This window comes from Aplysia californica, unplaced genomic scaffold (assembly GCF_000002075.1).
Source record: "Aplysia californica isolate F4 #8 unplaced genomic scaffold, AplCal3.0 scaffold00024, whole genome shotgun sequence".
In the NCBI taxonomy this organism is placed as follows: domain Eukaryota; kingdom Metazoa; phylum Mollusca; class Gastropoda; order Aplysiida; family Aplysiidae; genus Aplysia; species Aplysia californica.
This window is the reverse complement of record NW_004797294.1, coordinates 2,082,836-2,095,609: the sequence shown is the minus strand read 5'-3', so window position 1 is coordinate 2,095,609 and position 12,774 is coordinate 2,082,836. Positions and strand designations below refer to the sequence as shown.

Below are 12,774 nucleotides of genomic sequence, written 5' to 3'. Positions count from 1 at the left end.
TGTGTGTGTGTGTGTGTGTGTGTGTGTGTGTGTGTGTGTGTGTGTGTGTGTGTGTTTAATGGGTGTGTTTCCTGTCTTACGGTTCTGTGTGTCGTGGCATTTTGGTGATTCTACAAGTTTAAAACATCTGTACATGTGTTGTTAAAGTTGTGTGCGTTGTATTCCTAGTCGGAAGATGATCTCTTAAAGATACTTTCCTGTTTGAAAGGATTGATAAGGAGGGTATCTTGTTTTTAGCAGTTTACTCGTTTTAAAAAAACAATAGTGATTTCTGTCCCCAACTTTGGGGGGGCATGAGTTTGTTTCAATGAGTATTGCTGATTGACCCTTTCAGGATTAAGCCTTTACTGATTGACTCCATAACCAGTTATTTCAGTATACTACATCATATAAGATTCGTCCTGACACATTGAACTTTAAAAGCTCAATTTCAAAAATGTTTTCTCTATCAGCTGACCATCATCCTGAACGCGATCTTTTACAAAGCCCCGACCTACAAAGGACTGCCGTTTCCTGGATGGGCGGAGGCATTGGGCTGGCTCATCGTCATGTTTCCTGTGTCGGCCATTGTTGTTTGGTTCGTCTATTATTACTGCAAGAAAGGAGGTTTCAGAGTAAGTTCTCTCTTTTTATGTTGGGCTGATTTATCAATGTCATGCTCATATTGTGCTGGAACAACATAGGAGGAACTGCTGCTTTTTCTTTCCTCATCCTTACTATCATCATTTTTCCTCTACTTCTTTTGTATGTTTTGTCATTCTCTTGTGAACTGCTATCTCCAGGGTGCCTTGATAGTCGAAGCAGACTTTGTCCTGTTGAGGCTAGAGAGGTGAGCAGAGTAATCTTGATTCCCCATTTGGACTTCTCTGTTGACATCCACCCCTTGGCGCTTTTATGACCTTAGGCTGATGTGAGCACCGTAAAACCTTGCTAAATCAATCAAATCTTTTTATGTCTCTGTTTTCGTATTAAATTTTTCATTTAACATACATATGTTTTTACTCCCCCATCAACCTAAGTCAGATTATTTAGGAGGCAGGATTCAGACCTTGCCTGTCTGGGCCAATCCAGGCTGAGAGGGGTACAGCATCCCAGCTAAAAAACTAAGATACTTCATAAATATTCTCCTCAATCAAGAATTGAACTGGTCTACCTCATATAGAGACTTAAAAATAAAGCCAAACATTTTTCGACCATGCTCTAATTTGCAACATTTTTTAGTTAAACAGTGTCCTAATCTGCAACTTTTTCTGGTCTTCCTCTTTCCCTCCAGCTGCTAAAGATGCGCAGCATGCCCCTCCCTCACTGGGGCCCGGCGCTGGCCAACGACAGGAAGGACCGCTACTCCCCCGAACGACAGGGCCAGCAAAACTTCGGAACTCTCCAGTACCAGGTGGGTCAGAAAATCTACCGCAGCCACTTGGACGTCCACGAGATCGCACGTCTGCTAGCCGGAAGCAGCACCACCATCAACACGGTCAACACTCAGATGACCGGCGCAAGCTCGACCATGACCTTGGAGACGGGAGCCAATCCCACCCCGGTGGGATCTATATGGGGCAGCAACACATCTGTGTAGTCTCACGGCACTGTGATCTTGACTCCCCTCATCTTTCAGTACAGCGCTGGTTCTTATGGAGAAACTGACGAAGCTACAAGAGACCCAATAGTTGGAGGAAATAATAAGGATAATAATCATAATAATATGTACAACTACTTCTATTACTACTACTACTACTACTACTACTACTACTACTACTAATGATAATTATAATATTAATAACAATAAAATTAAAATAATAAAACAAATAAAGGTAATGATAATGATTAGGATTTCGCCAGCAAGCTTTTCTAATGTTCTAAACCCAGAGAGCAAAATGTTTCAGGAGAGAGAGAAAAACCCAGTCTGTTATATTCTTTTTTATAACTGAACTTCATTAAAAATGTACGTCTTTCTTGTTTTTTTTCCAACAAGTACAATTTGAATTTTGACAAAATATTTCTTGAGCACTTGCAACCAACCGTTACCACAGATTAAAAAACGGCTATAAAAGTTGTTTCCAATATATTGGGTTGAGTGCTTTTGAGCAACGGGCCAACGGTAATGTGTGTTGCACACATTCTCTCTCAACAGCAAGCTCTGTGCTTTTTACAGCAGACCCAAAAAACGTTCACAAATGATCTCCACTTCCCTGGAAACATACAGTGCAAGGGTTTTTTCAATGTTACAACAATATTATAAACATAGATAAAGTCTTGCATATGTATTATATAAGATTAAAACATTTTTTAAAAGATTGAGCATTATCATTGAGTATTGAGCTCTAATTTTTGTGGTCATGAATATTTAGGTAATTTACTGCTGGCTTTATTTAGAATATTCTAATTTTTACTCTTACTCAGTCAGAAAAAATGCAGGTTACAAGATATTATTAAAGCTCAGAATAATTCAGGTGTTCTTGAATGATATTTTTATCTTTTTTTTTTTTTCTAACTGAAAACGTAGAAATAAACAATCGATGCAGCTGATCAGCCCATGCAGTTCTAATAACAGCTGATGCTTTACTGAAGGTGTCCCCCTCAACTCAACTCAAATGTTGTTGATAAGTTATTTGTATATATATATATATATATATATATATATATATATATATATATATATATATATATATATATATATATATATATATGTAGATGTTGTTAAGTTTGTCTGAGTTATGTGTCACAAGGTGAGAAGCTCAACGTACAGTGGTCACTCGCGGTTCAAACTTTTTTGTTTGTTCTGTTTAGTTTTAGTGAGAGTTTTACGGCACTTGCAACCCAATTAGGTTATATATAGTGCCAAGGATTGGAGGTTTTATTACTAGAAAGTAACTTACGGGCAAAAGAAAGAGGGGAGATAAAGTATGACAGATGTTTGAAAGGAAAAAAAGAGCTAACCGCAACTGAACACCCACCAACCACCCTCTTTTTCGTTTTGAAAAAAATGGGTAATTTGTTGGTGGTGTGAATCGGGAAGTTGGGCAGTGCTCTGATTTTATAGTTTTTTTCTTTCTGAAAACTTGAGAAGCTTCAGGGAGGGAGGGAGGGAGGGAATGAGGAAGGGAGCAGACAGGGGAGAAGACTAGGAAGAACTCTTTACAAGATTAGTGAATGAGTTGTTGTTCTTTTTTGCTGTTCTATAAAAGAAGCATTTAGAGTGAAATGAAAAGGGGTATTTAAATTACATTTTTTTAAAATTTACCTTTTTTTTCTTTGTGTAGTCAAAAATGTTGACCTCGTCAATCTCTGGGTTTTTTCAGTTAGATTTGTTTATAATACTTTTATTCACCACATTTTTTAAAGATTACAAATACGAAAGTCGGATTGGGATAGAGGAAAAAGAGATTGTTATGGGTCATTGTTTCATTCTATTGAAGACATTTTATCATTTCTAATCATGGTTTACAAAATTGTAAGGCATTGTGTTAAAATCAGGTGCTCATCAAAATAATGAAATTGAAGAAACCAGCATTTTCCTGTGGGTTGAGCAATTTTGATCTATTTTCTTTTTTTTTAGCTCAACATCTTTTATGTCTTTTTAAAAACTAATTTCTGTGTGGATTTTACCGTAAAACATTGATCAAAGACACACAAACAAAAGTAAAATTGCAGTTTTCAAGGACACGGAAGCTTGAGAAGTCACCAAACTTTGACTGTAATTTTTTAGCTAATTTTACCTCTGACACCAGGTGACCCACTCCTTCAAACACAATATTCACAACTTTTATTCAAGATAGATTATTATTTTTTCATCAAAAGCGAGACAAATGAACATGCTTTAAGCTAATATCAGTAACTCAAAATGCCCCAAAATAATAATAGATGTGCTCTTGATTCCACTGCTTCGCAACACATTTTCTGCTCGCTGTTTAAAGTGTTAGTTTTGTTTTATTATATTTTTTGGGATTTTTTAGCCTACGTATTTTATGTGCTCTTCAATGCAAAATGTGTTATTTCCTGTTACTAAGTATATTTTACAAATAACGTGTTCTTTTCGCCCAGATTTTTTTCTGGGCTTTTTTTTTTGTCTTTTACTTGAGTCTCTGTAGGAACGAGATTGCCTCGACCAAGACTTGTGTTCGTCACTTATGTTTCAGAGTTACATGTCAACGTCATTTAGATGTTTGAAATTATGTTGGAACTCTAATGACTAATGATATGAGGGCATTTCATGTCTTATTATTTAGACTCGTTGTTCAAAATAAGAATCTCCACAAATGTTTCATTTTGGATCTTTTTTTTTTTTCAGTTACACATTTTAAAATTTACATTCAGGGAGATTGTCATGAAGGAAAACTTTGATGAAGACTTATTTCATCACCGTTATTGGACTTGTTTGTTAAGTGTGGCGACAAAACGAGTTACTTTTTGTGTTCAAGGAACCAGATACATCATGTTTATAGGTGAAGGTTCTACAATTTATAAGTATGAAATAACAAAAAAACGCACGTTATACTTTAAGAATAATGCATCAATAGAGAATCTACTAATTTGACCCCAGTGTCGATTTTTGGCTAATATCTCCATTTGTGGATTGTTAGAAGTGACTCATTTCGTCAGCATGCTTGACGTTTTATATGCTATAAGATAACTGAATACGCCATACTCATTAGATGTCCATATACATGTGTTGCAGGTTTTTAATTTTTATCTAAACTGAGGCGGAATTTTCCCATCCTCTCTCGGTCGTTTTGTCTTCCTGCCCTTGTATGCAGGGACAGGACCAGATGTTTTGTCTCATAGTTTCTGTCCAGGAACCTGATAAATAAGGGTCCTTTTGTGGTTTTGCACTTCCCCCTCACAGGGTGCAGAGTGCAAAAACCCCTGTCTCCACATATCAGGAGGTAGAATTGGAAGGAAAATGGGGAACATCAGTATTATATTGCTATACCTATATCTCACTTTAAAAATTCTTGGATCATTATGATACTTTCAGGACATAAAGAAAATTTAATGTAACAATTGCACCTGCTCATTATAATAGGAATCCAAATACAGGCTGAAAACATTAATAATAGATAGCATTTGTATAGCGCATATCCCCGCTCAACAGCAGGCTCTATGCGCTTTACACTATATTATTACCTCAGCAGACCATAGAACACTCCGAAACATTCTCAGCTTCCCGGGAAGCATACAGTGCGAGCAGCCGATTAAGCGCTCAAACACTAACAAACTGACAAGATCTTTCGCTGTCTATAGTCGGGTACCCATTCCCACCTGGGTGAAGTGAGGAAAATTCGTGTAAAATGCCTTTCCCAAGGACACAACGTCAGGCCCTTGACGGGATTCGAACCCACGACCTTACGGTTGCGAGTCCGAGAGCCTAACCACTAGGCCACCGACGCCACATTGATATATTCATCACCCAAATTCTCTTCACGGTGACTGTGTAAAGCAGCTCACCCTAGGTGTACTCAACATTTTTGAAGAATCCCCCCCCCCCCCTTAGTTGTATCAAACTGATTGCACACTCATATGACCTTATGCAGTTGCGAGCGCCGTACAACACTTACCAAAATAAACAAACTGATTTCTGCGCTCAATGGGATGGGAGGTGGGTGGTTAGGGGTGGGGAAGAGATGACATCCTACTGTTGCTTATTTCGTCTCGTGTGGGAAGAGTGTCCAAATAAACGGCACACAGAAGAAAAGTATCGTTTCTTGAGGCATTAACAACACCACCAGAATGTGTTCTGTTCACAGACTTCCCAGTAGTGTATCTCTGATCACAAAACAAAGTGTAGAAATGTGATTGCTGTACGTTTACACCCTTAGGAGATTCAGAATCTCCATTTTTCACCTTCACTTTCCGCCCAACTTATGCCATCTATAGTGTCTGTCTGAGAGCATTTGCCTTAAAGTAACTCACGTTAAATGTTAATTCTAGACATCACATTTTTGACGAAGCGTAAAGACAATGAATGTTATGGCTGTATAGTTCAGGCTGTCAAATGTTAACTGTGTGAAAGTGGAAGTACTCTGTACTGTAGGAGATGAATTGGTGAAACTTTGGACGATAATGAAATGTAAACTAACTGCTGTCTTGTTGAATGCATGTCAATGTGTCATTGTAGTTTTTAAAGTCAGTTAGTCTGTATGAAGTGTGTACAATGACTTGTACTTTTGCTTATTATTTAAGAAAACCCAGTGCTTGTTTACACATTGATAGCATTTTTGAAGGTTTTTTTTGGGGGTGGGGTGGGGGGGGGGGGGGGGGGCAGGGATGACTGAAACTGACAGGTAAAAGATGTTTTATAAAAATACAGAAGCTGTAAAAAAGTGCAGAAGCAGCAGATGCATGTATCCACTTTTGACGGCCGGTATCGTCATATCATTTATGTTCCGCAGAACTTTAGTGCTGTAAGCTGACAAAAACGCATTTTTTTTCTTCAGAGCAGTTTTGAGAAAAAGAGTTTTTTTTTGTTGGCATAATCATTTAAAAATAGAGTCATACCAAAATTTGAATTCTAATTCATTCATTCAAAAACTAGTAACAATTTCAATTTGATTTTTTCCCATAAGTAGGGCAACTGATCAGGCTTTCGATTTAGCAAATAAAAAAATGTTGACGCCAAAACGAAAAAAGATGTTTTTTCATGGTAAGTTTACGGCAGTATAGTGGTCCGAGTCGACTTTGGACAGAAGGAAGCTGACCCGGCTCAGTCTTCTGACCCATCACGGTGTTCCTTAGCCTATGTATGATAGCAACAATCTTATCTCTGATCGTAAAATGGGGCTTATGTTTGGACTTATTTCAAATTAAAGAAAGAAAAAAAAAAAAGAAACAATTGTGGGCCGAGTCAGGAAAAGACGTGAAATTAAACATTTTGTGTTCTAGTCACTCAACAGTTTCATGTATGTCTCTTGGCTTTATCCTAGCATGCTGAAGAGGAATTAAGTCAGTCCTGACTGAGGTCATAAATACACGTCTTGACTTGTTTTCAGCTGCAGCACTATCTGTTAGTTTGTTTGTTTGTTTATTTGTTTGGTACACGAGTCACCAAGACTGGTATGTTGTTTGAACCTACGTAAAGTCTATGATAGATATTGTTGTTTCTTATATAATTCATTTCTCAAGTCGTATGGTCTACTGTTTTCAGTCATGCGATCTGCTGTTTAGTACTTAGTCTGCATTTGGCAGCATTGAAGTATTCATTCAGTGTGTTTTTGTTGTGAAAGAATTTCTTTTCTTAAGTCAATGATTTAATCAAATCTAAGTTGATTTCATCATATTTTTCTGCATCTTTTGCCTCTTTGCGTTGTACACACAGCTGCCATGTTCTGCATTTATGACATTTTTTTCTGATCAGTCAGATTTTGAATTCATTATATAAATACCAGGTTTACTGTTTATTCAGAAATCATCATCATCATCATCCGGTGCCTTGCCGACTGGCGTGGGCGATCATGGACCTCCACTTCACTCTGTCTTGCGCTGCAGCAATGGTGTCTGTTGTTCTTGCTGCTCCTAGCCATGTTGTCATCTTGTCCAGTATCTTTTCCCTCTTTCTGCCTCTGCCTCTCTTTCCATCAAACTTGCCTGTTGTTACAATATTCTCTAATGCTTCTTTCCGCACGGTGTGTCCGAAGAAATTTGCCTGTCGTTTTCTTATATTCGTCATTAGTTGTCTTCTATAATTTACTTCAACCAAGACTTCTTCATTATTCAGAAATACCAGTAGCTAAAAACTGCAACTGCTTGTATTGCCATCTCAAAAAGGGGTTGAAGTTTTGATGGTCTTGTTACAGCGCCAACGTTTATTTTTAACCCATAAAGCAAACACATATATATACAAGTGGAGGTTCTTTCTGTGTCGAACCTTCAGAATTTTAAGCTACCTTGTTTTCTAAATTTTTGTGTTAAGGGACCATGAACTGTTTGGTTCTGGAATTTGCACTTTTGTTTCTTGTTTTGAGATTATTAGCTCTTTTCAGTGAACTTCAAGTTTAACGAAAGATTCCTTTTGAAACCGAAAACTCAAGCAGAATGTGCTGCAGGGGATAATCTTTCTCACAATGCACTTTAAAGTGTAAAAATAAAACCGACTTTTTCTCAAAGTTTCCTTTTGTCTCACCGTTTCCATTGTAAATGACCCCGACAAATTTCTCTCTGAAAGATGAATAGAGATAGTCATTGTCATTGCCACTGTCATTGTCATTGTCATTGTCATTGTCATTATCATTGTCACTGTCATTATCACTGTCATTGTCACTATCATTGTCATTATCATTGTCACTGTCATTGTCACTGTCATTGTCACAAGTGCAGACCAATTACGGTGGCGCTGTTCATGAAAAAACTTGTTGAAGCTTGGAAATTCCAATTTTATTAAAGTGGGTTCAACGTTTTTCATGATAGAATTCAAGCAAAGTACATGTATTCCTGTAACTTAATGACTATAACATGTAGGTGTCTCCTTTTTTCTTTGTTGTACAACCGCATTAAGAATTCTGTATTATTGATTGTAAAAATATGTACAGCGAACAACTGATGTATATAGAAGCATGTACGTACATTTATCATAATTATCAGTTCCAACTTTATTCATGTAGGCTATAATTTATGTTTTGTTGCCATCATTATCTTTTCTTCCATATACTGCTTTATGATATTTTATAGCCACTCTCATTCATTTTGTGAACTTGCCTGTACAGAACGATCTCTCAGAATATTACTGCTGACTACTGCCACTTATGCTTTATCCATGGTTTTTTTTTGTACTCTTAAGTTTCCCAGCATAATAATAAGTTCACATATCATCGACAAGCTGTTGGTTCAAAATGCTCGAAGCCCAGGAAGTGAGATTTTTCAGGAGAGAGAAAAAAACTGTTTCTTTCATTTAACCATTAGACCTGCATATCTTTTCTTACTATTTTTCAATATTTAGATTTCCAATTTTGACAAAACATCTGGGGAGAAAATGCAACTATGCAACCAATACAGCAGATTAAGAAACTGCAATTAAAGAAAAAAAAAATTAAATTTTGAGCTAAATACATCTGCACAGCTAGTTGACGCTCTGTCTCTTATCCATGTCTATTGTTGATGTTCCATCCAGACCTGTTGTCAGTTTGTGCGATATGTACGGAAGCTGATGATCTGAGTATTCCAAGAGCGGTATTTATCTCTCCAGATGACCAATAATAGTATGCTACAAGATGGTTCACCGTTTTTTGTTGAGGAACCAAAAAACATTCTTTAGATGAACAGATAGTGACCTTTTTCTTCTTGTGCATTTGATGCTACTGTTCTACCTACTGTAAAGGAATGACATATGATATTATATGCTACTCAAAGAGTGGGAGCAAAATTTGTTTAGAACTTCTGTTTGAGAATGGAAGCGAAGGGTTTTATCAGCACACTATTGAGGATGTGTTTTTGTTTTAGTGAGTGAACCATCTTGTAGTTCATTATCTTCTCTGAAACTCAACGTTATACCTGATGATTAGGCTTTAGATTCAATCTGACTTGATTCAAATCTGAAAGTAAATTCTGCCCTGCAGATTTAAAAAAAGTTTCAGTAAGAGTTTTACGGCACTTGCAGCTCAAGTAGGCCATTTATAAGTGCCTTAGACTAGAGATGTTACCTGAGAGTAACATACAAAGAAGAGAAAGAGCATAGATAAGGACGGTCTAACGGTGTTTGATTGGAAAAAAGGAGCAAATCACACTTGAGCACCCACCAACCACCCACTTTGATTACTAAACTAATATGTCTCGTTGACTGTGAGGAAAGATAGAAGGAAAAAAGAGCAGAGGAAGACTAAGAATAACATACACAGATGGTCTGAATAACTTTGCAAGGAATGACACAGAGAAAAAACCGTTCTAATCAGGAAGGCAGACAACAGGAAGGAGTGGGGTGCAATGATCGTCAATGTCTGCTCCAGACCTGACGCCTGTAGAAGAAAGGAGAATAAACCAATAGTGTGACTTGGATGTTTTAAGTCTTGGTTTGATCGGATCATTATTGTTATTTAAATTGTTTCATGCGGGATTCAAATATCTCCAGTAAAGCCACCCTTGCATTATTTGTAGGTCTGTTTATTTTGTTTTTATTACTATGACCATCTTGTATTATATTGCATAGTATGGAGATATACAGTCTAGCATGCACATAGCTACAAATGTCCAGATCCCGAACATTTTCTTGTATATTTTATTCTTTATATTTAAAACACGTACATAGCGAAATTCGTACTTAACGAAAAGATTTCCACGTCGCAACGATTTAGCTTTGGGTTTGCTAGACTGTATTTTTGTTTTGGTTATTTCTATTACTGTGAGCATCTTATAACTTATTAATACATATCGCATAATATGAAGATGTATTTCATGGGTTCATGGTGCTGGCAATTCTTGTTTCTTGTTGCCTCTGCTGGACATACGAGTACGTTGCTGATTTCCGATCTACGCTACTGTCTCTTTTGTTGTCGCGGCCTGTCTGTCCACGGGGGTTGTGAGATCTGCACACTGACAGGCTGGATGGTGTATAGCTCTGTCTGTTGACACATGCTCACCACACTGACACTGACAGGCTGGTGTATAGCTTTGTCTGTTGACACATGCTCACCACACTGACACTGACAGGCTGGATGGTGTATAGCTCTGTCTGTTGACACATGCTCACCACACTGACACTGACAGGCTGGTGTATAGCTCTGTCTGTTGACATGCTCATCATACCACTCAACCCAGTCTTGGAGGTTCTGGTAACCACTGGTGCCGACCTTGGGGGTGACGAATTATGTTAAAGTTAATGGGGACAGTTTATGTTAATGTTAATGGTGACAGTTTGTGTTGATGTTAATGGGGACAGTTTATGTTAATGTTAATGGTGACAGTTTATGTTGATGTTAATGGAGATAGTTTATGTTAATGTTAATGGTGACAGTTTAGTGACAAATTATGTTAGTGTTAATGGGGACAGTTTAGTGACAAATTATGTTGATGTTAATAGTGGCAGTTTAGTGACAAATTATCTTAATGTTAATGGTGACAGTTTATCTTAATGTTAATGGGGACAGTTTAGTTACAATTTATGTTACCATGTTGACCATTTAGTATGTTAATATGTTGACCATTCAGTAACAAATTATGTTAAATAAACCTAATATATTGACCGTATATCGACGAATTATGTAAATATGTTGACAGTTAAGTGACAAATTATGTTAATATGTTGACAGTTTAGTGACAATTTATATCGACTTTTGTGGGACAAATTATGTTGACTTTGTCTTAACAAATCATATAAATATGTTCATGATGTAGTGACAAATTACATTGACTGCGTAGTGACAAATTAGATCTACATTGAACGTGTCATGAAAAATTATGTTGAGTGGAGGATGTGACCAAAGAGTGACAAAATTTTGTTGATTGTTTTCTGGACCAATTCTGTATATATTATGTTGACTGTTTAGTGACAAATTATGTAGACGGTGCAGTGACAAATTATGTAGACGGTGAAGTGACAAATTATATGGACGGTGCAGTGACAAATTATATGGACAGTGCAGTGACAAATTATATGGACGGTGCAGTTTATGTTGACTGTGAAGTGGTGAATGACAAATTGTCTTGCTTGTACTTGTAGGAAGACAAATAATGTCGACCACATAGTGACTTAGTGGCAAGATGCATTGACTGTGTAGTGACCAAGTGACGAATTCTGTTCACCACGACTGTTCTCTTGTACTGAGTCTGTGGTCCTGTGCATGAGCTGAAGATGCAAATACATGTATTTTCGAAATGAAAACAACTTGTTTCTGTTTTTAGGGTTTTGGATTTTAATTAAAAGTTAGTTGGGTTTTTTTTTTGGGGGGGGGGGCGGCATGTCCATATCAGGACCCCCCCCCCCCCCCACAAACCCCCCCAAATTTTTTTTTAAAAAAAAAACACCCAAACCCCCCACCCCCGGGGTTTTTTTTTCTCAAAAAAAAATATTTTTTTTTTTTGTACCCACACGGTCTTTTTTTTTTTAAAGAGTTGGGGGTCCCGACACAAAGGAAAAAAAACAAAAAACAGTTTTTTTTTTGAGAAAAAAAAAACTTTTTTTTTTTTTTTTTGGGGTTTTGGTTTTTTAAAAAAAAAATTTGGGGGGGTTTTTTTTGGGGGGGGGGGGCGGATTTTTATTTGGGGGCCTCCCCCCCCCCCCCCCCCCACCCACCAAAAACAAAACAAAACAAAAACAACAACCCTCCCCCCCCCCAACAAAAGCTAACCTCAAAATAAAAAAAAAATTAATTGAATAAGATGAAGATCTATATCTAGTTTCAAAGCAAAATAGATAAAAGAGCTGAAATATAATGTGTTTTTCTTTATTATTTTTCCTCTTGACCGTGGGCAAGAACACGATTTTCTATAAGCTCAGCTCGTAAAGAAAAACAAAACGGAAATATTGAGTAGCAGCAGTAGAAGGTTCATGTACAAGACCAGAGAATCTTCGTATGTGAAATAATAATTGTATAATTTTGACATAGTTGTAAAGCATTACCTATTCGCTACCCTCAGAATTACAAAGTTCTGTCTGACTGACATTTTTGGCCGTTTTGAGTTACCAAGACCATGAGGTCAGAAACCAAAATGTTCTATCTGCTCTGTTGTGACACTCTGTCAGAATTGTAGGGCTACGGTTATCCGGAGTCACCCGGAGTTATTCTCAAGAAATTCAAAGAATTGTTTTCGAAAGAGCTTGACATGTTGTGAAACTAAACATTTTTTTAA

General features: G+C 37.1%; 1 protein-coding gene across 1 annotated transcript in view; it reads left to right on the top strand.

The window, feature by feature from the left end:
- LOC101863953 (sodium- and chloride-dependent glycine transporter 1) overlaps positions 1-2,406 on the top strand; it is a gene marked incomplete at its 5' end in the record, with an annotated part of 13,870 nt that extends 11,464 nt beyond the window's left edge. The window contains 2 exon segments of the mRNA XM_013088822.2: positions 453-614; positions 1,274-2,406. Of these exon segments, the coding sequence (XP_012944276.1) occupies positions 453-614; positions 1,274-1,579 (468 nt within the window).
- Positions 2,407-12,774: the final 10,368 nt, after the last annotated feature.